The 27,632-nt window shown below is 43.9% G+C and overlaps 1 protein-coding gene across 2 annotated transcripts; it reads left to right on the top strand.

Annotated features, from left to right (window-relative positions):
• The first annotated feature begins 17,655 nt into the window (after nucleotides 1–17,655).
• LOC120668203 (chromatin assembly factor 1 subunit FSM-like) lies at nucleotides 17,656–25,596 on the top strand. 2 transcript variants are annotated; one of them, XM_039948080.1, is made up of 13 exons: nucleotides 17,656–17,938; nucleotides 18,682–19,172; nucleotides 19,274–19,373; nucleotides 20,929–21,064; nucleotides 21,136–21,244; nucleotides 22,178–22,533; nucleotides 22,829–23,182; nucleotides 23,347–23,428; nucleotides 23,497–23,631; nucleotides 24,054–24,422; nucleotides 24,530–24,667; nucleotides 24,753–24,798; nucleotides 25,125–25,596. In XM_039948080.1, the coding sequence occupies exons 2-13, from the start codon at nucleotides 18,690–18,692 to the stop codon at nucleotides 25,298–25,300; spliced, it is 2,484 nt and encodes an 827-aa protein (XP_039804014.1). In that variant the 5' UTR covers nucleotides 17,656–17,938; nucleotides 18,682–18,689; the 3' UTR covers nucleotides 25,301–25,596. The 2 variants fall into 2 exon arrangements, with proteins under 2 accessions (XP_039804014.1, XP_039804015.1); XM_039948081.1 differs by having other exon boundaries at nucleotides 17,656–17,892; nucleotides 25,125–25,593.
• The last annotated feature ends 2,036 nt before the right edge of the window (nucleotides 25,597–27,632 follow it).

Genomic DNA, 27,632 nt, shown 5'->3' with positions numbered 1-27,632 from the left:
CATAATTTCAAAATCGAGCATCGAAATTAAAATTCGATTACACAATCGTATTTTTTCAAAAAGAGCTTCAAAATAAGATCTCACGCTACTATGTTTCAGTGATGTATTTTTTGAGAGAAAATACTTTTTAGTGTATACTAATTTGTTTATGATATTTGCAAAAATTGCTTATAACGTTACAAAATGTTGCTTCACATGTCTGAGTTCAATTAAGTGGATATCGGTGCTCATGTTGTAAAGATAGATTATTTGGTGTGGTTAGTAGATGGGGGTAAACAACTTTATTGGGTAGGTGAATGCTTATTGTTTAAACAATAATATGCAACTTTAGCGGATGAGATTTTAACTAATTTATTTTGGTATTTTCTTCTATTATACGTAAAGAAATTTATGTGTTTTGGAAAATATTGTCGATATATATATATATATATATATATATATATATATATATATATATATATATATATATATATATATATATATATATATATGCAAGTGGAATCTTATTTTGAAGGTCTCTTCAAAAAAGATACAGTCATGCAATCAGAATTTGAATTTGATTGATGGTTTGAAAACTACAGCTTTTAAGTTTTGAAATTGCTTGCATGTGCCCACTAGCACACTAGGATACAAATTACAAACAGATATCACTGACTTCATATTTATTTTTTATATTTTCCATCGGAGTGTAGACACATATACTAACAAAATACATCCAAGGGGTGTCTACGTCACCCTAGGTATTGACTTGTACTCCCTCTCATTTTTTTTAAAGAGTTAGGATGTTTTTATTGAGAAAATTATTTATTTGACACATAAAATTTCTAATTCCTTCCTAAGCCCTTGTTTTCAAGAAGTTCCCTATTTGACACACACAACTTAGTTTGATCCCTAAATTAACATTTTCGTCAGTTTGAAGTACTAACGGTGGTAACAGCCACCTGGAAAAGACCTCCTCCTTCGGTCACCAAAATTGACACTTCCGTCAGTTTGATGTACAAACGGTGGTAACAGCCACCTGAAAAAAAAAGACCTCCTCCTTGGGTCACCATTTTGTAATAAATGGAATTAGTTAATATTGTCACTATTCCGGCTAATTAATACATGATTAGTCTTGCAGCCTCCACCTGGTACTTTGCAGCATGCCAAGGAAACACGGAGCTGTAGGGCCCACCTAGCAGCAGCTACCCATCAAACCCCCCCAAAAGAAAACAAAATGTTTTCCACGGCATCGTGCATATATGCGCCGAGCCGCGGGGCACAGCAAAAGCAGAGCACTGCTCTGCTCTGTTTCCCCCCGCCGGTAATTGGACTTCGAGTGGGGGAGGGGAGAACAGTCGGGTTCGATCCTTTGGCCAAGGGTATTCTAGTCAGTTTGTAAATAATTTGACATGTTTGCGCGGGGGACGGCAGCAGCTAACGGAGAGCACGGGAGAAGCGCGTGGCTACTTCATCCCCTTGTCACGCCCCTCCTCGGCATTTCCTAGAATGGGATCGTGCGCAGGAGAGAACCAGACAAGCAAATAAAATCAAACAGGCTCTGTTCTCGGGTGTGGAGGGGGTGGATTGTGATCTCAGGGACAGTTGGAGAGGATGAACATGCTTCCCCGTGAGGATCTGCAGGCTGGGGGCGGTTCGAGCGACAGCGGGAAGGTGGAGGAGGGAAATCTAGAGGCCCACCAGGAAGCCCAAAAACAAGAGAAGCGGCCCAGCCCGCAGCGATGGTTCCAGTTTGGATCATGTCTGGAGGATCTGTTCTCACACTCGTACTCCAAACCGGCTGTGGAGATATGGCTTTGGGTCCCGCAAACTAGGGTTCTAGAGGCGGCAGAGATGGGCTTCCTGGCGAGGAGAGAGGTTCCTGGCGAGGAGAGAGGAGATCCGGCGATTCGGCGTCACCGCGAGGAGAATTGAGAGAGCCTACCCATGACAAACAGATCATCGCTCTTTTGCCGAAGTAGCCGCTTCTCCCAGAATGGATCGGCGCCAACCTCCAGGCAGAGGCAACATCCAGAGACCGCCGATGTCTGCACGTGGTTCCGCTAGTGAGCAGTTCCGCAGCAATGATGAGAGGGACCGGAAGGGCACATATCAGCGTGCTGGTGAGTCTTGCAACTCTGGCTCTGCCGGGCAGGGGGGCGACGCCAGGGCAGAGCTGAGTACCGTAGTAGGGGATTCGAGGGTGAAGGGGAAAGTGGTGCTAGATTTCAGGTTGGGGGTGATGGCTAAGCTCGATTTCAGAAAAGAAGGTTGGGGGAGATTGAAGAGCTGAAAGACTTAAGTGAGAACGATTTGAGGTTCAAGTTATCTAGGGACCAGGAGAGAGGAGGGCGCATATTCTACAGAGACCAGTGTCACTGGAGGGAGGATCAAAGGGGTTTTCCCTGGAATGGGGACAAAAAGGAGAAGCACATAGAGCCGGTCATTTGCTATATCGATGCAATCAAGAAGGCCACCATAGATCTGACTGTAAGAATCCACCGCTGTGCTACAATTGCAAAGATACAGGACATATGGCTTCAAACTGCCCGAGAGTCAAGGTGAATAGAGGGTTGAAGCTCTGTGGTTTTGGATTACCTAGTCAAATGTTCTATAGCTTACATGTGCCTTTGGAGGAGGAGGAAGACAACTAGCAGCCTATCAGGGCGATCATGCACTACCGGAAACGGCATGTTTGCCGTGTGCCACCAAGTTTGTCGTGTGCAAATTGTCGGGCACACGGCAAACAAGCCATTTTCCGAGTGCAGGAAAATAAACACACGGCAAACGTTTAGCACACGGCAAACGAGATCTTTGCCGTGTGCCAAAACTAAAAACGCACGGCAAAGTTAGAGAGGGGACTGGTTCAGTGGCCAAAGTGACAACTGAATTAAAATATCTCATCAGCTCAACTTGGGATTGGCAGGTCAGGAAGCTCACCAATGGCAAGTACGAGTTTGTGGTCCCATCAAAAGCTGATTTGGCGCTCCTCACCAAATTCCAGGAATTCCAATGCAAAAGCTCTGATCTGAAAGTGACAGTGGAGAAGGCTAGTCTGGCCGCTGGGTGTGTGGAGGAGCTTAAGAGCACATGGGTCAGAATCCTGGGAGTCCCCCACTGGGCGCCAGAAAGGAGAAAACAATTGAGGAGACTGCCTTCCTCATTGGTGATCCAGAACTGGTGGATAAACAGAGTTTGTTAGGTACAGGGCCTGTGAGAGTTAAAGTGACATGCAAAGACCCAAACGAAATCAATGACTCCAGCACCGGGTTCTTTAATGGTTTGGGTTTTAAACTAACCTGGATTGTGGAGGTGGACAAGGAGAAACACAAAGAGATGCAGAATGACCGAAGCAATCAAGAAGATGAGGGGGGGAGGAGGAGGAGGAGGAAGACTCTGACAGTTATAGCCCTTTTGTGGAAGAGTACTTGTCTGACACATCTACAAAAGGTGCAGGGTCTACTTCTCTAAAGGATGGGCAGAAGAAAAATGATGGATGTGAAGGGGTGAAGAGATCGGCAAACATCACTCCCATGGGAGAAGTGGTGGGTAGAAACAGTGAGGCTGGCCAAGTTGGGCATGAGGAGGAAGCTCCAGCACAAAAACCAATGCAAACCCAGGATAGCAAAGCTAAGAAATAGAGGTTGTCCATCTTAGCCCAGGGTATTGGGGGAGAGGATGTGATGATGGAGGACAAGCTACTGGGAAAGGATGAATCTTTTAACATGAAGCTAGAGGGTGATGGGCTGCTGTCACAAACTGAGATGATGGAGCAAGACGTATTAATGGATAGCCAGAAATCGGAGGTGGTCATGGGTGAGGGTGGTGATCAGTCTGTGGTGGGAGAGGAGGGGCTGGGAGGAGCTGAGCTCAACTCTGGCAAGATTGCTGACTTGTCATTAATTCTAGAAAAGCTCCCTGCCCAAGGCACGAGAGCTGGGTGCAGAACGGCGGGGGGAGGGGAGACTCCCATCCTCAACAGAGCTGAAAAAAGGCGGGATCTACAAACTTGGAAGGTATGTCCCACCCCCATGCTGTCTTCTCTAAAGTTGCAAATTCTATTCTTGCCCAAGTTGCTGCTCAGATGAGGGTTGTTCTCGGGGACGGTGGAGAGGAAATTGACAGATGCATCGATCAATTGAAAGCTAGAGAGATTGCCCAAGCAAAAAATTTGGAGGCCAAGGAAAAAGTTGATAAACGACCTATGGAGGAGGTAGTAGTGGAGGAGGTGTCAGATGATGAGGATGACGATGACGATAATGATAATGAACATCACATCAGAATTATTGAAAGTTTGTTGGAGGAGAATCTCATTACCTACCCAGAAGTTGCTCTGAGAGGCAACCCTGATGCTAGGAAGGCGGGGGTTGTTACAGTTTCCTCATGAAGCTCCTTTTTTGGAATATTCAGGGGCTGGGTCAGAAAGGAAGTCCCAGTTAGTGGAGATGATTAATAAATACCAACTTGATGGAGTGTTCTTGCAAGAAACTATTAAAAGCAATTTTACTGATCATGAGCTGAGAACCTTCTGTGCTCAAGCGCAATTCTTGTGGAGTTGGATCCCTTCAAAAGGCCACTCGGGGGGCTGTTGATTGGGGTGAAAGAAGACCTCTGGGAAATCATCAAGGAAGTAAAGACAAAGTTCTCACATAGCATGGTACTGAAGGATAAGGATAGCGGGCTATGCTGGGAAGCTGTGAATGTCTATGGCCATGTTAAGACTAGAATGAAACAAGAGTTTCTAGATGAACTCCAAAAAATGGTGGAGGAGGGGTTGGAATCAATCATTATGGGAGGAGACTTTAATTTGATCTGGTCTGTGGAGGAGAAATCATCCCAGAATGTCAACAAGAAGTGGATGGATGCCTTTAACAGTTGTATCTCTAAGATGGAGTTGAGAGAACTACACAGAGCTGGAGGGAGGTTTACCAGGTCCAACAACCAAGATATGCCGATTAGAGTCGTCCTTGATAGGATTCTTGTGTCTACAAAATGGGAAGAAATGTTACCCCTCGCAACTGTTCAGGTGATTACAAAAGTGGGGTCTGACCACAATCCTCTTTTGCTCGATTCAGGACTAAGTACTGGAGTGCGAACTAGAGATTTTAGATTTGAACCTAGTTGGCTACTGCAGGCTGGGTTCAAAAACTGGATGCTGAATAAATGACCAACAAGGAGAGAGGAGTATATTCTAGACCACTGGCATTGGATCTTGGGTGAACTGCGTAGGAAGTTGAAAGGTTGAGGGGCCAATATAGAGAGTGAGCAAAAAAAGATGAAGCAGAATATTCTTATAAACCTAAAGCAGCTCGATAAAGAAGTGGAGGTGAGAGAGCTGAAAGTGGAGGAGTGGCAAGCTAGATATAAATTAAAGGAGGATCTGATGGAGATTTATAGGAAAGATGAAATCTGGTGGTAGAAAAGGGGAGGAGAACGTTGGCTCCTAGAAGGAGATTCCAACACTGGGTATTTTCATGGTATTGTGAACGGTAGGAAAAGAAAATGCACCATAAAAAGACTAGAGGATGGGGAGAACGTATACACAGAAATAGAGCAATTAAAAACGCATGTGACAGAGTTCTATAAAAACCTCTTTGGTAGCGAACCAAAAAGTTCAGTTCACCTGGCAAAGGATTTTTGGGCTGAAAAGGGGAAGCTAGAGGAGGCGGATTGGGCCGAGTTGATCAAACCTTTCTTGATGGAGGAGTTAGAAAAAGTGGTGAAGGAGATGAAAACTAATACAGCCCCTGGGCCGGATGGCTTTTCGGTCCTTTCCTTTAAGGAATTCTGGGGCGAGGTCAAACATGTAATAGCTGAGATGCTAAACAAACTGTTTGAGGGTGAGCTAGATCTAGCAAGGTTGAATTACAGAGTAATTACCCTGATTCCGAAAATCAGTGGGGTGACAAATATTAGACAATTCAGACCCATCTGCTTATTGAATATAGTTTACAAAATTATTGCGAAAGTGCTGACAATTAGACTGACATTAGTAGCTCACAAGGTGATTGGGGGCAATCAATCAGCCTTCTTACCTAGCAGAAATATCTTAGATGGAGTGGTGGTGCTTCATGAAACTCTGCATGAGCTAAGGAGGCAGAAGAAGGAGGGTATTGTCCTGAAATTGGATTTCGAAAAGGCCTACGATAAGGTTAGTTGGAATTTTTTGATGGAGGTCCTTAGGAGGAAGAACTTTCATGGCAAGTGGGTGGAGTGGATGGAAAGTGCTGTAGTTGGAGGGAGACTGGCAATCAACCTCAATGGTGAAAAGGGAGAATTTTTCAGAGGGTATAAGGGTGTAGACAGGGAGACCTGCTGTCACCTCTTCTATTTAACCTGGTGGGTGATGTGTTATCTGAGCTTTTGAACCGTGCGAGTGACACAGGGCTAATAACAGGACTGGTTCCTCATCTAGTGGAAGGCGGACTGACCCACTTGCCGTATGCGGATGATACGATCCTGTTTGTGGAAAATACAGAAAATAACATTGTTATGCTAAAGTTCATCCTGTTTTGCTACGAGGAGATGTCGAGCATGAGAATTAATTACAGCAAAAGTGAAGTGTTTGTGGTTGGAGTGGATTAGGACAAGTGGAAAAAGATAGCTAACGCTTTCAACTGCCAAATAGGATCCTTCCCGATGAAATATTTGGGCCTTCCGGTTAGTGATAAAAGGTTGTCAAAAGCTGAGTTGAGTGGGTCTGCTGTCAAGGTGGAGAAAAGATTAGATGTTGGATTAATTGGATCTAGAGCCTATTAAGTCAATTAATCAAATAATTCCAAGGACAAAGATGGAAGAGCTGGATATGTCCGTAGTATCCGGACATATATCCGGAGTTTCCGGATTTCTGATGGGATGTCCGAACCTTGATCCAGAGTATCCAGACATATATCCGGAGTTTTCGGATTTCTGATCGGATGTTCGAACCTTGATCCGGAGTATCCGGACATATACCCAGAGTATCCGGCTTACCAAGCTGAGCCAGGCGTGTTTTGCAGTTTCAATCTCTATTGATGACTAGTAACTGACGATGAGTGATGGTTGTTAGTGACTAGTAACTGACGATTGATGGCTGGCCACTAATATTCAGAATTAGTAACTAATGTCAATTATGGTGGAGGTTACTAGTAACTATCAATTAATGGCTGTCATTGCTGCAATTTTGGAGGCTTAAAAGCCTACCAGGCTCTACATATGGGTGAGCTCCTCTTCTCTTCCACACTTGAGAACACACAGTACATTCCATTGCTGTTGCTGCCCTTTTGCATCTCCGTTCTAGAAGCCTGGGTGCACAGGTTCTCTGGAAGAGCAGGCCTCCGAAACTCCGTCCTCTTCGAGACTCTGCAACGAGTTGTGGGCGATCAAGTTTGTGGGAAGCGCATCGATGCGACTGCTCAATCTACTTCGGCTACTTCCTGGCATCGCAGCTGCACAGCGATCACATGCACTGCAACAACTTTGATCGGCATGCTCAACTAGCGATGTCAGGTAACGGCGCATCTGGTTCCTTCGGAACTGGCCCCGCCACTGGGTACTTCCTGAACTTCATGTTCATGTTTGTTATTTTTGTTACAAGCACGTTGGATCATGCTCTTGTTTTTACCTATGGAAATGTCATGATTTATACTCTCATATTTCTAATTAAAATGAACCGTAATTGGCCTCTAATTCCAACAATCCAAAAACTTGATAGGCAATTTTCGGTTGCTGGCTTTGCTGCGCAACTAAAACCGAATGAGTTTGATGGAATGAATTACAAGAGATGGGTAGGCAAGCTTGAGCTGTGGTTCACGGCTATGAGTGTGTGGCATATTACTCAGGGTCCTCCTCTTGGACCACGCACTCTTGATGAGGAGAGGGCATTTCAGACTGCTGATAGTCTCTTCGGAGGGGCCGTGATCAGTGTTCTTGGAGAGAACATTGTTGATACGTACCTATGGCTTACCCCTGGATAAGAAATGTGGGATACACTTCAAGCAAATTGTGGAGTTTCATATGCGGGCAGCGAGTTGTACCTCATGGAGCAGTACTATGACTACAAGATGGTTGATGACCGTTCTGTAGTTGAACAGGCTCATGAGATACATACGCTTGCTAAGGAACTTGATAATCTCAATTGCTCGTTGCCGGATAAGTTTGTGGCTAGCGGTATCATCGCCATGTTACCTCCTTCATGGAGGAACTTTGCTACTTCTCTGAAGCATAAGAGGCAGGAGTTCACGGTGGTGAATCTCATTGGCTCTCTTGATGTCGAAGAAAAGGCGAGACCAAAGGACACACGTGGTCATGGCAATGAGGGAGGTTCTAGCGCCCACGTGGTGCAGAAGAAGAACTTCAAATCCTACAAGAACAAGGGAAAAGAGAAGGCTGAGTTTAAGCCAAAGTCTGTCTAGACTACCAACTTCAAGAAGAAGAAGAAGAACGGGAAATATTATGTGTGCGGTAGTCCTGATCACTTTGCTAAGGACTATAAGGACCGCAAGGACAAGCAGCACCACAGGCAGAAGAAGTCTGCAAAGATTGTTATTGGCGATGTTGAGAAGGGAACATCAGGGTATGGTAATCATGCTACTGTTCTTTCAGTTTGTCATTTACCAAATTGGTGGATTGACACCGGGGCTAATATACATGTATGTGCTGATATTTCTCTGTTTACTTCTTACCAGGTCACAAGGACTGGATCCGTGTTGATGGGGAACGGTTCGAATGCGGCTGTTCATGGTGTTGGTACGGTCGATCTGAAGTTTACTTCGGGAAAGACCGTGCGACTGAGGAACGTGTAGCTTGTCCCCTCAATAAATAAAAATCTTGTTAGTGGATCCCTTCTTTGTAAGGATGGTCAATAAATAAAAATCTTGTTAGTGGATCCCTTCTTTGTAAGGATAGTTTTAAGTTGGTGTTTGAGTCGAACAAATGTGTGCTGTCTAAATTTGGTTCCTTTGTTGTCAAAGGATATGAATGTGATGGTTTGTTTTGCCTATCGCTGTCAGACTCTTGTAATAAAGTTGTGAATCATGTGTGTAACGATGATGCATCTAATATTTGGCATTCAAGGCTTTGTCATGTGAATTTTGGTTGTATGTTGCGGCTTGCCAGTTTGAGTTTAATTCCGAAATTAACTTTGGTCAAGAATTCTAAATGTCAAATATGTGTGCAATCTAAGCAACCACGCAAGCCTCACAAGGCTGTAGAGGCGAGAAACTTGGCACCATTAGAACTTGTTCATTCCGATTTGTGCGAAATGAATGGTGTGTTGACTAAAGGTGAGAAGAAGTATTTCATGACTTTGATAGATGATTTAACTAGATATTGCTATGTGTATTTGCTTAAATCAAAAGATGAGGCGTTTCATTTTTTTAAGGTCTATAAAGCCGAAGTAGAAAATCAGCTTGAGAGGAAAATAAAACATGTTAGATCAGATCGAGGTGGAGAGTATTTTTCAAATGAGTTCAATTTGTTTTGTGAGGAGCATGGCATTATTCATTAGAGAACACCACTATATTCTCCTGAGTCAAATGGAGTGGCTGAGAGGAAGAATCGCACCCTAATTGAGATGGTCAATGCCATGTTAGAAACAGTAGTACTTCCTTGGGAATGGTGGGGTGAAGCTATGTTGACTGCTTGTCATACTCTTAATAGAATTCCTATGAAAAATAAAGAGAAAACACCATTCGAGGAATGGGAAAATAAAAGATTAACACTCTCATACTTGCGTACTTGGGGCTGCTTAGCTAAGGTTAATGTACCAGTTGCTAAGAAACGCAAGCTCGGACCAAAAACAGTTGACTGTGTTTTCCTAGGCTATACTTTTCATAGTGTTGGATATAGATTCTTGATAATTAAATCTGGAGTGCCTGACATGCATGTTGGTACAATCATGGAGTCTAGAGATGTTATGTTCATTGAAAATATCTTTCCAATGAAAGAAACACCTAGCAATTCTAGTCATGAATTTGTTGAAACCCCTAAGAACAATGATGAAATAGTAGACTTTGACCAACCACTTGAGAGAATTAATGAGAAGGATGACAATGAAGTAACTCGAAAGAGCAAGAGACAAAGGACTGCAAAGTCTTTTGGTGATGACTTCATTGTGTACTTTGTAGATGACACTCCAAGAACCATTGCTGAGGCTTATGGATCACCTAATGCTGACTATTGGAAGGAAGCAATCAAAAGTGAGATAGATTCCATAATGTCTAATGGAACTTGGGAGGTAGTTGATCGTCCATATGGGTGCAAACCTGTAGATTGCAAGTGGGTTTTTAAGAAAAAACTTAGGTCAGATGGTACTATTGAAAAGTACAAAGCAATGCTTGTGGCTAAGGGTTATACCCAGAAAGAAGGCAAAGATTTCTTTGACACTTATTCACCTGTTGCTGGACTGACTACCATTCGAGTACTACTATCCCTGGCTGCCTCACATGGTCTTCTCATTCATCAGATGGACGTTAAGACAACTTTCCTTAATGGAGAGTTGGATGAGGAAATTTATATGGATCAGCCTGATGGATACGTAGTAGAAGGTCAGAAAGGAAAAGTGTGTAAGCTGTTAAAATCATTGTATGGCCTGAAACAAGCACCTAAGCAATGACATGAGAAATTTGATAAAACTCTCATGTCAGCAGGCTTTATTGTGAATGAGGCTGATAAGTGTGTGTACTATCATTTTGGTGGGGGACAAGGAGTGATCATGTGCTTGTATGTCGATGACATACTGATCTTTGGGACTAACCTCAATGTGATTGAGGAAGTCAAGAGTTTTTTGTCTCAAAGTTTTGAGATGAAAGATATGGGAGTGGCTGATGTGACAGGTCTGATGCCTACCGTTATATTTGGAGTGGATCAAAAGGTGCATAGGTCTTTTAGTATCGGTTGGTAATACTAAAATATATGCATTAGTACCATTTGGTGTTTCCACCCTGGTCCACCCACATTAATACCGGTAGGTAATACAATCCGGTACTAATGTATAGCTTTTAGTACCTGCTGGTGTTTTCATCTGGTACTAAAAGGTTTTCCACGGATTATTAGTTCAAAAAGAAAATATCTCTCTCAATTACAACTACTGTGTAAAGTAAGATAGTAAGTAAGGTACACGCGAGGTAAGAGATATCAGGTTCCAATCCCATATACCGCATGCACGTATATTTTGTGTGAAAAATCACGTGATTCGCAGTACCGGTTGATGGCTCATTCCACCCGGTACAAATCAAGATTTTTCTGGTAGGGTAGCGTCTAGTACCAAATAAAAAGAGTGTTGTAAAATTTCAGGTATTTTGGGTGCACACTCCGAATTTTTAGCTACACCAAATCAACTTAGAAATTACATAAAAAAGTCACCATAACTTTTTTTTTGAAACAAAATTCACCATAACGCTAATGTAAATTAACTGAAAATCCAGTATAAATTGTATTTAACTAGAAATTTAGGTGTTATGGTTCATTTGAACACCCGAATTTTGATATGAAATAACCTCATAGAAAAATGAGATTATTCTACGCAGCACCTCAAATCTCGGGCTTCACCGATGACCAAAATGATTCAATCTACGCTTACATAGGCAACATACTACAGATACATCGTAGTGATCTAGATCATCAATCCCGTAGCACATACTAACATGGGCGGCGCCAAGAGTATACCCCTATATTGCTTGGTATACCTAAGATTTGAAAGGAAATACTAATAAGGATACATGGATTTATACGGTCAAATATGGCTCATAGGCATAATACAACAAAGCCCACGAACGAAGCTGAGAAATGCAGAAACTTCCATTTGTCCCGTGATCCCATCGCTGCTGAGTACCGCTCGAGTCCTACTCTACGAGTCGCATCCGCCCTTGACGGCCTGACCTCCTGACCTCCCATGTCCCGTCCAGTCAGTGATCGGCGCACGGCGGGACAATGGCTCCCTGCTCAGACGCTCCCCCACTCCGACGACCGGCGGGCAGCACCAGCACCAGCACCTCGCGGATCTCGAGTCCTCACCCCCATCGACCACGCTCGCGTCCTCTCCTCCTAGCGCGGGTTGCGAAGGATGGAAGGAAGGTGCCGGCTACCGAACGATCGGGCACCAGGCACCAGCAGCCAGGCAGCGGCAGCCAAGATGTCAAGCGGCACACCTTCTGCGACCCCTCCTCCGACTGGTGGCCCTCTTTGGACCACTGTTTTTAGTAATATTATTTAATTATTCGTATTTAGAACTTATACTTTGGTTACTATTATGGATTTATTATGATTATTATAATTTATCGTACATTATATTGCGTATTTGTTTTGAATTTTTTTATATGTGGCAGACCTAGCCGCAAAATCCTAGTTCCGCCACTGCATACAAACCCAAATTCTCTCTAAATTGTGCTTTTAGTGCTCCAGCTTGCAATGCTTTATTCCCGGCCTAGCCTACATTTTGGCTTTTTTATGCTTATTCCTTCTTTCTCGATACCTTCGAAATTGCATTTCTCCATGGGCGATTGCATTTCTCAATACCTTCGAAATTGCATTTCTTCGGATGCGAGAGCTGCAGCCTTGGCAGCCGATCTGCCGGTTGACAATGGGCCGAGGTGATTAAGTGAATGTATAAAGCTGACAGCGCATGATTTGTCTAGTCATGTAGATAAATATAAAGAGGGTAGCTTAAGAAAAAAATGTAAATACACTTAGTGGGCATGACGTTTAAATGCTAGAGATTTGACAGTGTTAGGGTGTTTGGTTATATAAGACTTATTGTAAGCCCATAAACCTCTCACATGGAGTGGCTTATAATAAGCCAAATATATGCAGTTCTATTGGCTTAAGTCTTTGTAGTAGGTAAAGACCTTTGTGCCCCTCATTAATGCCTTTTGGGTGGATAGGGTAGGGTAGAGGAGGGGCAAAGGTTGGAAAGTGATGCTTTTTTTATGCACAGTTTCATCGCACAGTTACTAAGAGTGCCATATCAATTTGACACTGGAATGAAACCATCTCTCAATGCACAGTTTCATTGCACAGTTTCATAGATAAGCTCTCACATTTAATTGTTGATTGATATTAATGATCAAATGTGCCATGTGACCAATAGAAGTTGAATAATGTGTGAAGATGAAACTCAAATCCTCTTAGTGGAGTTTTATTATAGTTTCATAGTTCTTGATAACTGTGTACATTAAATTTCATCACCATGAAACTCTATTATTCTCTTTCTTCTTAAATTACATGCTATGTCGTAGCTTTTGCCTATATTGCTGTCATTTAATATGACATCCCGAAAATCCGTTAAAATTAAATCACGCGCTAAATTATTTATTTGCAAAGGTTTTCGTCGTTGAGCTCAAAACCTCCTAAAACCTGAACCCTAACTCCCCAAAATCTTTCCCCTGTCCCGACACCCGAATCCAGTCTCCATTCCGTCCCTCTGTTTCCCTCGATCCGTGCACGCCACTTCCCGCCAAAGCCGCGGCACGCGGACGCGACAGCCACGCGTGCCCGACCGGCGCCGTGGTCGCCGCCGAAAGGCTCGCCGCAAATCTCTCTTTTTCTCCCTCTCACTCCTTTTCTTTTTCTTTTCCCTTTTTCCATTTTATTTTTCTCTTTTCTTCTTTTCTTTTCTTTCCTCCTCTCTCTCCTTTCTCTCTCTCCTTTCCCGAGCGCTGCTCAGCCCGGCCGCACCCCGTACCCGGCCTGACACCTCCCGCGCGAGCCACACCTCCCTCTGGCCCGGGCACCCGCCGCACCCGAGCCGCTCCGCAGCCCGCTCGGCGCGCACGCCCCAGCCCGACCTCGCCTTCCCGCGCGCTGCAGAGCAGCCGCTCGTCGCACCGCCCGCCGCGACACGCTGCTCCTGGCCCCGCGCGTCGTGCCACTCGCGCGCAAGCGGCCACGCCGCCCCGGTCCCGCTCGCCCCTGCGCCCCACGTGCACCGCCGCGCCGCTCGCCGCTGCCCCCACCATTCGTGCCGCGTGAACCGCCGCTGCGCGCACACACGCTCACCGCGCTCACGCCGAGCCGCGCGCGCCACGCCGGCCCTGCCCCTCGCACAGACGTGCGCGCGCCCGTTCCCGGCTGCCTCCACGCAACCCACACGGCCGTGCTGCCCGCTGAGCCGCTCGACGACGTGTCACGTCGCCTGGCCGCCTCGCCGCGCCGCCCACCGAGCCGCACGCACGCTGCACGCAGTCGTCTGCGTCACGCCAACGCTCGGGCCCGCTGCCAAGCACGCCGAGCCACGCCCGCGCACAGCAGCTCGCCCTGTGCTGCGGCCTCGCCGCTCGCACCGCTCCGCGACACGCGTGACCGGCCGAGCGCCATTAATGGCCGCCCGCGGAGCTCGCTAGCCGGCCACCTACCCCGCACCGCTTCACCGCCTTACTTGGGCTATAAAGAGGCCCTCCGCGTCGCCCTTCGCCACCATGAGCCACCACCGCCGCCCTAGCTCCTCCTCTGCTCCCCTAGCGCCGCCGCCAGAGCCGCCTAGCGCCGCCGCCGCCGGCCCTCGTAGCTCCGCCGCCTCGCTCCATCCCAAGTTGAGCTAGGTAGGGGAATCGATTCGCCTCCCCCTTCACTCCCTTTCCCCCCTACTCCGGGCCGTCGCCGTGCCTCCAGGCCGCGGGCCCACGAGCTCCGACAAGCATCGCCCCCTCCCCTGTTTCTCAGCGCGAGGGGAGGAAGGAGACATGGCAAATATGCCCATACCCCCCTGCCCTTTGATGTTTTTATTTAAAAATCCCTCCACCCTTTAGCCCTTTTGCTAATTAAGCCCTACCCTTTACAATATTTACAAAGAAAACCCCCACCATATAAACTTAATTATAAATAAACCCTACATCTTTTCAGTATGTCCCGGATATTTCTAGAAATTACAATCAGGCCCTCCACGCCCAGAAATAATTGCAAATAGGCCCCTGGACCCTTATTTAACCCCTAAACTTTCCTTTAACCTATCATTTCATGCGCCAAACGACCTCGGACCTACCTAAAACTTTACCACGCCTCTCATGACATAGTTTTGCCCATGCCACTAGCAAACCACCCTAAAATACTACTCCGAACTCCATATCTTAACTATTTCCGATTCGAGCTCAACAATAAAACTTTTATTTCTGTTTCTTGATTGTGTGTTTGTTTGTATGCGTCGTAGACCACGGTGTGAACGAAGGAGAGCCCGTTGATGAGCAGTACTGTTAACAGGCGACCCCGAACCCGAAGGACAGTGCTTCGATCAGGACCTCCCCGAAGGCTTTGAAGACGGCAAGTTCAATCCCATCCTTTGATGCATGCTTTTGTCCTAGTTTTTATGAACACAACCTATTGGCCTGTTTTACAAAATTGCATATGCTTTGCCTGCTGAAAACACGGTTGGATAGCCACCCCTTGATTTGTCATAACCATTCCTTGACCACCTAGATTAATGTCTGATTTTGTTTGGACGTTAATCGCTGCTAGAACGCTTAGGATCTTATACACAATGCAACTTGTTTTATAAAGAAAAGGTGTGCGTGTGTGGGAAGGGATAAAAGTAGATTTTCGAAAGATGAGTCTAGACGGGATGGATGGCTTTTCTGTGGGATTTGCCGTTTGGTGTGCTCGTGCCTGTGTGGCAGGGCAAGGAAGGGAGATATCCATCTTGTCACAACTAAGGACCGAGTTGGTGTGACATCTCACATAACTCCACTATCGTGCAAACCACTCGACCGTTGTATGGGCAACGGCTTAGCATAAATCCCACTAGTTAGTCTAATAGCCATTAGGAGAGCTGAGAGCAACGGGTGATCAAAGAGAAGGGATAAGCTCGGTGTGACTTATGCCCTGGTTAAACCTCAGTGATAGGTCAATGGCCCCTTGGTGGATCCCGTATTGGCTAGTCAGGTCTAGCTAAGGTGGGTGATGGCTTTGTTGGGATCTGCACCGACACAAAGGTGATCGAGTTGTGGTACCCCGCTTGTGGGTAAAGTTTCACACCTCTGCAGAGTTAAGAATCTATTCGAATAGCCGTGCCCACGGTACTGGGCGAGTTACGGTGTGGTCACATAACTAGTGTTTAATTTGGGATGGGTTGGCGTGAGTTGTTTTGGAAAAGTATCTGGCAGTTGTGCCGTGTGCTACGGCGGATGAGGAGTCCGGTAGCAGCTTAAAACTTGGATCCTGTGTGGATCAACCCCTCGTGTTACTCGGTACAAGAAAACTGGTTTTGGAAAAATGCTTTGTTTCAAATGAACCCCTGCATAAAATATTGCTTTCCGCAAATCAAACCCTAGCCTTATCCTTGATTTACCCTGTGCATTATATTCTGTTTATACCCCCTCCGTGGGTGTGGTTGGACTTGCTGAGTACATTTGTACTCACCCCATTCTTTATTTTTACAGAAGAAGATCCAGACTTTGTACCTGACGACGTTGAGTAGGGGTACCGTCCTGCACCCAGCCTTGCCTATGGATTAGGGTCACCCGCAGGAGATACCGCATGATGCAATACTCTGATGACACCCTTTTTGTATTTAATATCGTTGCGTGTGTGTGGATTGTAATCCTCGCGATAGTGGTGCTTCTCTGCTCACTGTCGCGTAGAGTTGTACGGTAATGAACCATCTGATGTAATAAATATGTCATCAGCCTCCTGGGACTAATGTTTGTATCACATTTAAGTCTGCTCTTATGAGGGGGCGCTTCATTTAATAAGAATGAAACTCATATGACACTTACATTGAGAATAGCCTAAGGCTAGTCTCAATGGAGATTTCATAAAGAGTTTCATGGTATTAAATTCTATGACACATCATCAATTTTGTTGATATGGCGAGAACGGAAAAGGAAGGAGTTTGATGTGATGAGAGAGGAGTTCATTCCCATGAAAGTTAACTGGCTCAGTTATCTAGTTTCCAGTCTAGGTAACTATACCATGAAACTGTGCATTGAGACTGGCCTAAGCACCTCTCCAAGAGGCTTATGGGCTTATGGAGAGGCTTATAAGGACCATCCCCCGTAAATCTAGGTGTTTGGATGGAATAAGTTTTATTTAGGGCTTATTAGGTGGCACTTATTATAAGCCTCTCCAAACCAAACACCCTCCAAACTGAGTGAAAGTAGAGTTTTGTAATTTTGTAATTATATATTATATTTGATTCCACACAAGTAATGCAAATTGCACCTATGGTATACACAACCTCACTTCTTGCCTAGTGAATTTGTGGATAACTATAAAAAATGAGAAACCATCACCACAAGATAAAATATCAGTTTAAATTATTAGAAACCTAATGTCTCTAGATCTTTCACGGCATCATTTAATTTCAATCTGAAATTGGTATGCTAGTAAAATTTGCCTAACTTATGTGCCCGATTGATCACGTCCTTATGTTGTAAGGCAAGAATATATAACCACTACATATAAAACAGGAGATAGTAATTAAATATACATTTCTATGCGTTAATAGTAGCACATCTATACATAGAAAAAATCTGTCTTCATAAAATATGTCTAGTTTGTTTCATTTAACTTTTGCTTGCATCACCTGTACTAAATGCATATACATGTATCCAAGAAATACAAAGATAACATTTCCAGACACTAAATGCTAGGCTACAAGAAATCCTACCCCCAGATCTTTCCTCATGTTTACTGTCATTATAAAGACCACATCAGGTGTCCACCTGGGACACACGACGTGTACGTCTAGCAGTTCTACACCCTCTTCCTCCGGCATTCTGGCGGGAAGGCGCGCCCGCCACGCGCCCCCCACCCCAACGCGCCCCCGTCGCGCTCCAGTGCCCTCCAGAAACCAGATCCCCGCCATTTGCTTCCCCGGCCGCACGAATCTCTACACGCTGTCGCGGAGAAAACGTTGCAACCTCCGGCCGACCGGAGCAGCGAGGGACACGAGGCGTAGCAAGCGGAAGAGGGGAAATCGAAGCTATCGTCGGAGGACCCGCCCAGGTGCGCGGCCGCCGGTTGGTTTCTGGGCTGCGTTGGGACTTGGGAGGTAATGCGGAACTGATTGCCGCGGGTTCTTGGGAAATTTTGGGGGGAGGGGGGGTGGGGTTCGTTTGGTGTGTGGAGGATTCAAGGTTATTTCTTTTCTGGCTGCTTTTCTTTTCGTTTCTTGATGCTTGGATTGGAGAACTGAGCGGAATGGGTGGTTCCTTGTTTCCCCGCTACTTTCTTGGCTGGTGACTGTTTTTTTTTTTGCTTATGTGGTTATTTTCAGCGATTTTCTCTCTTGAAATCCCTTTCAGAAAACTTGGACGGAAATAGCGGGCTTTTACTTGATTATACCAGCAGGAGCTAGGAGTAGTTCTTGGCTTCTTGCTAGCCCAAATTGTAGTTAAGAGTCGATTTCTTGGTTGCTCTGTTGACGGGAACTGAATCGGTAGCATTTTAATTGATTTTATTTAAATCACCTCCAGAAAATTTGGACGGATCATGACTTGTTTCTGCCAGCAATGGGGTTAATTGCCTATCTTTTCTGGAAAAAAACAATCAATTTATTGGGGTTTTCTTGGTTCATTGGAACTGAACCAACAGTGGTTTCCTACCGTTATTGTTGTGAAGGGAATTGATCAGGGGGCTTTTATGAATCTAGTGGATTTTCTCTCTCTTTTGAACTTCTCTTGTTGGTCGTCAAACATTTGCTGGAAAATAACTGTACAGATGGCATAATTTTCTTACTTTTAGCTGGTTGGCTTCTTTGCATTGATGCATAATGCCTAATCCACATTTTCAAAGGTTTTCTGATGGATGGCGATGAAGCGAAGGAATCAGCTCTGGATTGTGCATCCAGTGCAGCCACTGCTATGTGTCTTGATGCCTCTTGTGAGCATGAATCAACACAGTCAGCCAAGAAGCAGCAGAAGAGGAAGATGGCCTTCTCTGAATTGGATATTGTGGATAAACAATCTGTATCTGCTAAATGGCAGCGAGAACTTGATGCATTGTATGAATATTACAAGGAGGTTTCTGATCATCATGTGAATCCAGAGGAGCTTGTGAGCTTGACGGGCGACTCGATTATAGCATGCTTGCTGGAGGAGAGCAGTCTTCCCTGTGCAAAGTTAACAGATAAAATCCACAAAAGGTTGAAACTGCAAGATGGTGTCACTGTCTCTTCAGTGCGCAACTCAGTGCTCAACATTGGCAAGAGATCTTCTTATGGGATTTGTGCTATAGATGTCGATGAGCTGGAGGATGAGTTGAATTCAAGCTTTTGGTGTTGTGAGGTAATAATCTAAGACACATTACTATTCTTTTTTTGTGTCTAGTGCTCCTTCATCGAATGGCCATACTTACTTTCTTTATCTATTATATGTCCATGGGACAGACACAAGATTTGGCATTGTTACCCTCGCATCTACATAAAGGTTTAAGCATTCGACGGACAGCTCGGAAGCTTATCCATGAAAGGATTCTGGCTCTTTCAGGTATGATAATTTTTCTACTCCCCAAGTTTCTCCTCAAAGGGATAAAACTATAAGCTGTTAATGTTGATGGATTTATATTATATGACATCAGAAACATTTGTTTCTACTTTAGTGCTTGGTAGTCACCTGCATGATCTCAGTTAGATACTTAGATTAGTGCTAGTAATCTATGCTCAGTTATAGTTTCGCCATGCTTATCTATATTTGGTTGAATGAACAAACGCCTCTGTATGCACTAATGCACTTGTCTCTGTTTTTATAGTTTTTCTGTGCATTTTGGAACAGAACATGTTTGATTTCATACCAATTGTCATCTGCATAGAACTCGGGTATTAAATATTTTTATTTATTCTGCTACTATTGTTTGGTCATTGCAACAACAATTATTGTCTTGATGGAACTTACCCATGCAATTCCTTCGTTAAGCTTCATCTTTGGTAACTAAAAGTCTGGTGTGTCCTGTTTTAAGTTATCTGTGTTACTTCCAGATACATACTACTTAATGTATATTAGTAACTTTTGTATTTTAATGCATGCATTTGTGGTACGCTGCAGCTGTTTAGAAATATGCTATTATCTGACCATTCAATGGTTTTGATTGACGTTTGGTCTATTTTAAGTTTGGTCTATTGAAATATGTATATTAAGTTTGGCCTATTGAAAAAGGGCATGTAATTAGCAATTATGCTGTTAACCATCCAATGTGTATTGAGGGTGCATAATCTAATTTATAAAATTAGGAAGCCATTGAAGCTTGTTTTCCATAATTTAGATGCTCTGCATGCAGTCATATAAGTTAGAACGCCCCACCTAGCCAACCCGGCCATAAAACCCAGGTGTTATAGTGGGAGGGGTGGGGGCTTTTATCCTCAGTCCAACATTCCCCCTACTGCGTGCGAGCCGGGCGAGCCGCGGGGCTGTGCCACCTGTCCGGTCTCAGCACTTCGGTCTCAGCGAACGCAGCCAGGGAAATCGCGCAGCGGAAATGCGTGGCCGGGAGGGATCGAACCCAGGACCTCGGCTTTGATAAAGTTAGAACGCCCCACCTAGCCAACCCGACCATAAAACCCAGGTGTTATAGTGGGAGGGGTGGGGGCTTTTATCCTCAGTCCAACAATATATATTGGCAGCTTTATCAATTAGTCCAACCTAAGATGGAAGTGGTTGTCGTAGATGAATGAATGGTCATTCTTTTAGGATATATGAACCAGTACCACTTACGTTGATATTTGGCAATTCTACTGTATTATTGGGCAGTTTAGTACAGGAGATATTATATTACACATTGGACTGCATTAGTTCCAATTCACAATTGTCGAAGTATATGTCAAATAGACTGTAGTTCTGTGACTTGGTGCAACTTTAACACTCTATTACAAATTTGTGATTTAATTTTGATGGGATGTTATCATTGTAATAGCTCCTGGACATTTCTACTTATTGTTCTTGCCCTACAATAGTACAACATGAGTTTTGTGTATGTTGTATTTATGATGGTATGAATCACAGATGTGCAAAGGGATGCTCAATGTTTTCTCCGTATTTTATCTTACAGGCAAGCTGGCTGCCAATGACGCTCCTAATACTCATAGCAACGAGGACTCTCATTCAGTAAATGCTGTGGAAGTGCCAAATCTAGATGAGATTTGCTCTTTCATTGAGAAGTCAAAGCAAAAGAATGATGCTGACATGTACTTATCTTACTTCATCTACATATCATAAAATTTTTTAGCTACTTACTGGATCTTGCTTTTACCTGCAGAACTAAAATGCACAGCAAAACAGAAGCACAAGAGTTACAAGCTACCAGGAAAGCCATGAAGGAACAGCAAATGATGGCGAGGCAGATTGAAAATGAGGAAAAGAAAAAAGTAAGTTCTTTCGATATACAAAAAATCTTCTTTTTCAGTATTTTATCTAATGTTGCAATTACTGGTAAATTTTTTTGGAAAATGATTAAGAAAATCTATATTCCCATATATCTGATGGTGCTATATTACTGGTTTACATAGGCCATGGTTTGCTTCCATTGAAATACTTTTGCCTAAAATAGCTTGTAGTGCTCAGTGATATTTCAAACATTTGTATCGGCTGATTTTTATTACCTGGTGGTTTAAAATTTGATGGAGGTTATTTTGAAGCTGAGGCTTGATTGGAAACTGGTTGGATCTTACTGAAAGTTGATTAAAATATGCTTATTTATTTCTTATCTCATTTGACGTTAAAACTTTTGTTTCTATTTCTTTGTCCTTTCGTACATGAATTTTGCCCCATTGTAAGTTGCATCTTTAAGGATCTAGTACTGGAAGTATATCTAATCATTTTCATTTATAGTAGCATTAGATGTTTAAAATAAAATATTAGAACCAGTGAAACGATTAAGTGAACTTCTGAAAGATTTCAGCTTGTACATTACAAGTTAAAATTGTAGATAATAGCTGGAACATTGATTTACTATTGCTTTGGTTTTGGCTTTTCACCAAAAAAAATGCAAGGGTAACTTTCCAATCACAAGCATGATGCCTAGAGTAGTTATTAGATTCTGTATTGTGCATACTGTTTTCCAATCAAGATCGAAATGCTGAGCTTGGATTAGTTGTTGCAATAAAGAATGCTGTTGTAAAGTAATCCCTGCATTTATATTGCTGTACTGTAATAGATAGTAATGACTTTCTTAATATCTGTAGTAATGCGTCCCAGGTTAGATGCTAGTTTCCTATTGGGGAAGATTATAGTAAATTAGCATATGTGTTTTGTAATCATTGCTGTATCTGTTATTCTAATTAACTTTCATGACATTACAGGATAGGGAACTTAAACGTATGAAAGAAAAAGCTGAGAGGGAAGCAAAACGTATCGAGAGAGACAATAAGCGGCTAAAGAAGCATCAGGAAGAAGCAGAGAGGGCAAAGAAGAGGAAAGAGAAGGAAGAGGCTGAGTTGAAAAGGAAAGCTTCCACTAAAAAGCAAGCAAACTTCATGGAATGTCTTTTCATAAAAAAGCCGAATAGCATCATGGAAAGTTCTAGTAGTCACCACTTGGAGAAGACTACATGCTCAAAATCATCAGGATCTATTGAAGAACCTTCCATTGCAGCTACATCTGCAATGGACCGTACACTATCTCAAGTAAATCATTTGAGTGTGGAGGAATTCTGGGTGTAAGTTATAATTTTTTGCATCTGCATCTATTTGAAGTTTTCAGTTAATAATATATGCTAGCATACAATAAGATTGTTATTTGGCAATAAATCACTAAAACGACCTACAATCAGGTTGCAAGCTTGTATATCCAATCAATATGAAGAAAAAAAATTTGCCCAACATTTTCATTATATTCTAGTTAGAAAGGTTAAAATGCAAGTCACGATTAGAATGATGTGTTAATGGGGAGCGCAGACAGATCATCTGAGCATCATTGAAGATTGCCAACTTTGTTGTGACTTTACAATGCAGGTCACATGTTTCTAGATGGCAAAAACTCTCTCACCATAACAGATTGCACCATTGGGGTGTTAGGAGAAATCCTAAGGTTCAGCTGTTTCCTGAGCTAAAGCTACAGAAGTCAGCTACAACTTCACATTCTGATAATATGTCGACTCCAATAAAAGAGCAGTCATCACAGGAGAGCACAGGAAGCCTTGATTTCAACAAACTTCTTGATGAACTGAAAACGCCATCTCATGAGAAGAATATCCCTTTTAGAACAGTTCAGAATAGCATATCATCTTCAGTTCTTTTTGTGAAGAAGCTTTTGCAGTTTGATAGAAGCTTTAGGCCGGCATATTACGGTACCTGGAGAAAGAAGAGGTATGCTCCAGATATTATGTATGATTACATAGATTTCTCTATTTGGATTTTTTTTCATCTGTTTTATTAAAATTAAAAATTTTCCTTAGAGGATAGCATAGTTGAATTCAACTAGTGATTTTTTGTTCCATGCATAGCATTTTCATATAAGATGGGTTCTACAGTTCTACAGTTAGTGCAAGGCAACCCTTTCAGAGGGATCCAGAACTCAATTACGATGTTGATAGTGATGAAGAATGGGAAGAGGTACTTTCTCTTTTCCCCATTTTATCAGCTTTGGGGAAGAATACTAAGTATATATAGTCTTTGTGCAGGAGGATCCTGGTGAAACATTATCTGATTCTGAGGAAGAAGATAAGACTAAGAATGAACACGATTCCATGATTGATGTGGAAGAGGAAACTGAGAACAGTTTTGTAGTGCCTAATGATTATCTTTCAGAGGATGAGGTATATCTTTCTTAAAGCCACCTCTCTAACCTTCTGAGCATGTCAATTTCATCTTTCTATTGCATGTTGCATTTTACTTGTTTTGATAGGTGGGCAAACATTCTTGTGATATATGTATTGCTAATAGGGCCCCCTAATTATGATAAATAAAAGAAAACTCAAACAACCTATCGATGCAGTTGCCACAGATGATTTACTTGACTCTGGATTTGCATGTAGTAAGTTATTTTACAGTTGCTAAATGTTACCATTTCATGTGTAGGATGCTGCTCATAGTGTCTTGTAGGATGCTCTTTAGAACACTTTTAACATGGAAATGCTAACGTAGGATTACACCTCAATATATTGTCATGTGAAAATTGTGTTCTTTATTCCTGTCATTGCATGATTGCGTCTTCAGAGCCTTGTTTTCTTTTATGTAGGGCGTGCAATATGAGCCAGTATGTGTCAACTTTGATGAAACCTGCAGCATGCTGAGCAACCCTAGGGTTACAGTTGAGCAGAAATTTCTTCATAATGCCACTGAAGATGCTCTCAGGATCGACAGGCCTTTAGTCATATCCAACCTAGACCATAAGAAACTTGACCTGCTGAAAGCTGAAGAAATCACTGCAGAGAGACTCTGTTTGCAAGCTCTTTGTATGAAGAAATACCCTAGCGGGCCCATCATTGATGTGCCTATGGTTGTTAAAGTGACAATGGAAGATACAGCATTTTGCCGATCAAATAAAAAGAGCCCTAGAACACTTGTACCATCCAAGTCCATTTCAGATTCAGACATGCCTGAATTTGTAAGTTTCTGGGAGACATTTAGATGGCACTATTCTCTGAAGTGTGAGATTTTTTTTTTTTTGAACTGAAAGTGTAAGATTTCTTATTAAATCATGTTGTTATGTAGGCCAAACTAGTTACATCATGCTCTCAAGGGATGGGCAAATTGGTGGAGGTATTACATGAGAGATTTCCATGTGTCTCTAGGACACAACTGAAGAACAAAGTTCGGGAGATAGCCGAGTTTATCCATAACCGCTGGCAGGTCTTTCGCTTTTTTGCACAAAACTTTCTCTGAACCTGTGTAGCCATATTTTCTTAATATCAAATAAGAGTATAAATTTGAACAGGTTAAGAAAGATATCTTGGATCAGTACAGTATATGTCTCTCTCCAGGTACTCAAGTTATACTTTACTTTCATTGCTAGATTTTGTAAGTGATACTTTTTTCTGCTTTAGAAACGTGATATAGTGTTGCTATGTAACAATTAAGTTAGATATGTCATATATCAGCCACCGGACCCAAGTATAATTGATGTTATGGTGTTTAAATCAAGCTTTCTGACACAGAGGCCAGATGAAGGTGGTATAAATCTTGTTTCCTAATGGATAAAGTGTTTGACAACTTACTCTAGCCAGCAAACTTAGCTCTTGTTTTATTCAGCACTGTTACATGTTCTGCTTTCTGCAGTGATACAATAATGTCGTGCTTTCTGTTACAGATAAAGTTGGAAGCCACAAATGTGCTAGGCCACACTCCTCCCAACAGTGCGTGTCACCCGATGAACCAGGAAAGACAGGCGAATCTTCTCCCCATTCCACCCTGAAATCCGAAGCTAGCAGACGACAAATTGGTGCCAAAGGTTCCAGTGGCAGTACGCCGTGTACTGATCCTTGATAATTGAGGTTACTGTCCCAAGGTCGCGGGCGGTAAACAAGGTTTTCTGTAGCACTGCGCATGTATATTTGGTCGTTATTAGGTTAGGTTATACAAAGTATAGATATGTAGGTTCAGTATACAGAATCCCATATGCTAGCAAGTAGGATCTGTAGCCTGTGCTGTGTAACTGAAGCAGTCTGGGATTTCTCTCAGGAATGGTTGCTCCGTACCTCCCATGAGAATCCAAGCTGGTTGCTGGTGTTGCTACTGCCACCCACCTCATCTCTCTTAATGTGTGTGCCATCATTCTGTCAGAGGTTTTTGGTGCAGTTCTGTGGTTAATTTTGTCTTGCAAGATAATAGTGTGTACGCTGATGTGTTGGTATGAGTTTAATAACACTGCACAAAATGCTCGCGCTCTTCCAGTTTTTGTCCGGAGGCCGGAGCAGTTTCAAGGAGACTTTTCCAGGATAGTACTGACGTTTGCAAATGGAATTGTCATGTCGCCACGCCAATGCCACAATCGCACAATACAACACTGCTCATCTTTCCGTTATTACTATTACACAGTAAACGCTGATGTTTCAGTTTTTTTTCCTCGTTGCTGTCAATTGTCAATTATGCAGGCTATATATAGTAACAAATTTGCACCGATTTAACACAAGTTAAAGAATTCTGTTTCAGAATCAGTACAGTCGGAAACGGGAAATCAAATAGCGCAGTGTTGCAGAGGCACAGCGGTACTTGGCCCAGAGAGGAGGCCTAGTAGGCAAGTACTTCTGTGTGTATTGGGCTTAACAAAATTAATTATTGGGCTTCTTAGCTGCGTCCTAAGCTCGTGGACTGCAGCTCGGCCTTCTTCATACCAATTGGGCTGAGACAGTGTGGGACACGAATTTAAGCTGACCTAGGCCTGGTGAAAATGGGCTATACTACAGAAAACTAAAAACTGAGTCAGCATATTTTGTGATCAACAAAATCACCACAGTCCTCTCAAAAAGAAAAAACAAAATCACCACAGGCATCTTCTTGATTCACCTTCCTCGAAAGAAAAAATCCTCTTGATTCACGGTCACGTCACTCACAACATTAATAAAAAAAGATAATGAATCATAAATATTCTAAAATAAAAGGGAAATTTGTGTACAGCACACTCTGAAAGAGTGATTTTGTGCAGAGCACACCATGAAAGCTGATTTTGTTCCCAACACATCCTGAGTTTGCAATTTTGTCTACAACACACCACACTGAGTATTATAATCATTTTTAACTGAGTGAAGGTTCAAAAGACCATTTTGCCCCCGGGCCCACATGTCATCTTCTTCTTCTCCCGCTGCTCCCTCTCTTCAGCCGCCACCTCGGCTCCCTCTTCCCGTGTCGCTCTTCCCTCCGACCCTCCTCTCCGCCGCTCCTCCCCTCCTCCAATCTTGCGGTGACGAGCGCGCAGGGAAGCCCGCACGGTGGCGGCGGTCGGAGGAGGAGGAGGCACACGGTGGTGGGAGCCGCTTGGCAAGGACGAGGAGGAGGAGCGCCGCCCGCCCTGGGAGCTCGGGGCGGCGCGGGTCGGGAAGGGCGCGCCGGATCTGGGGAGGGCGGCGCGGGTCGGGGAGGAGCCACCACGGGGAGGGGCGGCGCCGGTCGGGGACGAAGTCGCCGTGGGGAGGGGGTTGCCGCCGGGAGGCTCAGCGCGCGTCAGTTGGGGAGGAATCCGCCACGGGGAGGCGGCGCCGGTCAGGGAGGAGGCCGCCGCAGGGAAGGGCGGTGCGGGTCAAGGACGGGACCGCCGCGGGGGGGGGGGGGGGGTTCGCGGAGGGGCGGCGCTGGTCAGGGAGGGGATCGTGGAGGGAGAAGACGCAGGGCGGGCGGAAGCAGACGCAGGGAGGACGGCGGGCGGCGCGCTGGAACAAGCGCAGGGATCGACGGTGGTGGCCTGCCGGAGGGGGAAGAAGAAGATGACATGTGGGCCCGGGGGCAAAATGGTCTTTTGAACTTTCACTCAGCTAAAATTGATTATTATACTCAGCGTGGTGTGTTGTAGACAAAATTGCAAACTCAGGATGTGCTGGGAACAAAATCAGCTTTCATGGTGTGCTCTGCACAAAATCATTCTTTCAGAGTGTGCTGTGCGCAAATTTCCCAAAATAAAATGGAGATATCATCAAATAAGCAGCATGGGAATTTCTCTCAGAAAATGGCTGCTTTCTTTGGTCATCTGTACCTGCCATGAAAAATCCCAGAACCGTCTTTGTTGTCACACAGCTCATGTCTCGACTGTTGGCATCATTTCGTCAGAGGTTGCTTCTTCACTCGCAAAAAACAAAGAGTTGCTCGATGCGATCCCGATCGAGGT

The sequence above is a fragment of the Panicum virgatum genome, chromosome 2K (assembly GCF_016808335.1).
Source record: "Panicum virgatum strain AP13 chromosome 2K, P.virgatum_v5, whole genome shotgun sequence".
Classification (NCBI taxonomy): domain Eukaryota; kingdom Viridiplantae; phylum Streptophyta; class Magnoliopsida; order Poales; family Poaceae; genus Panicum; species Panicum virgatum.
Note: the sequence above shows the minus strand (reverse complement) of the source record. Positions and strands in the feature narration are given on the sequence as shown.

Coding starts and splice junctions, on each gene's coding strand:
- LOC120668203 (XM_039948080.1), top strand. CDS start 18,690: ATGGATGGCGATGAAGCGAAGGAATCAGCTCTGGATTGTGCATCCAGT. Junction 22,534..22,828: donor AGTGTGGAGGAATTCTGGGT/GTAAGTTATAAT, acceptor TTTACAATGCAG/GTCACATGTTTCTAGATGGC. Junction 23,429..23,496: donor GTGATGAAGAATGGGAAGAG/GTACTTTCTCTT, acceptor GTCTTTGTGCAG/GAGGATCCTGGTGAAACATT.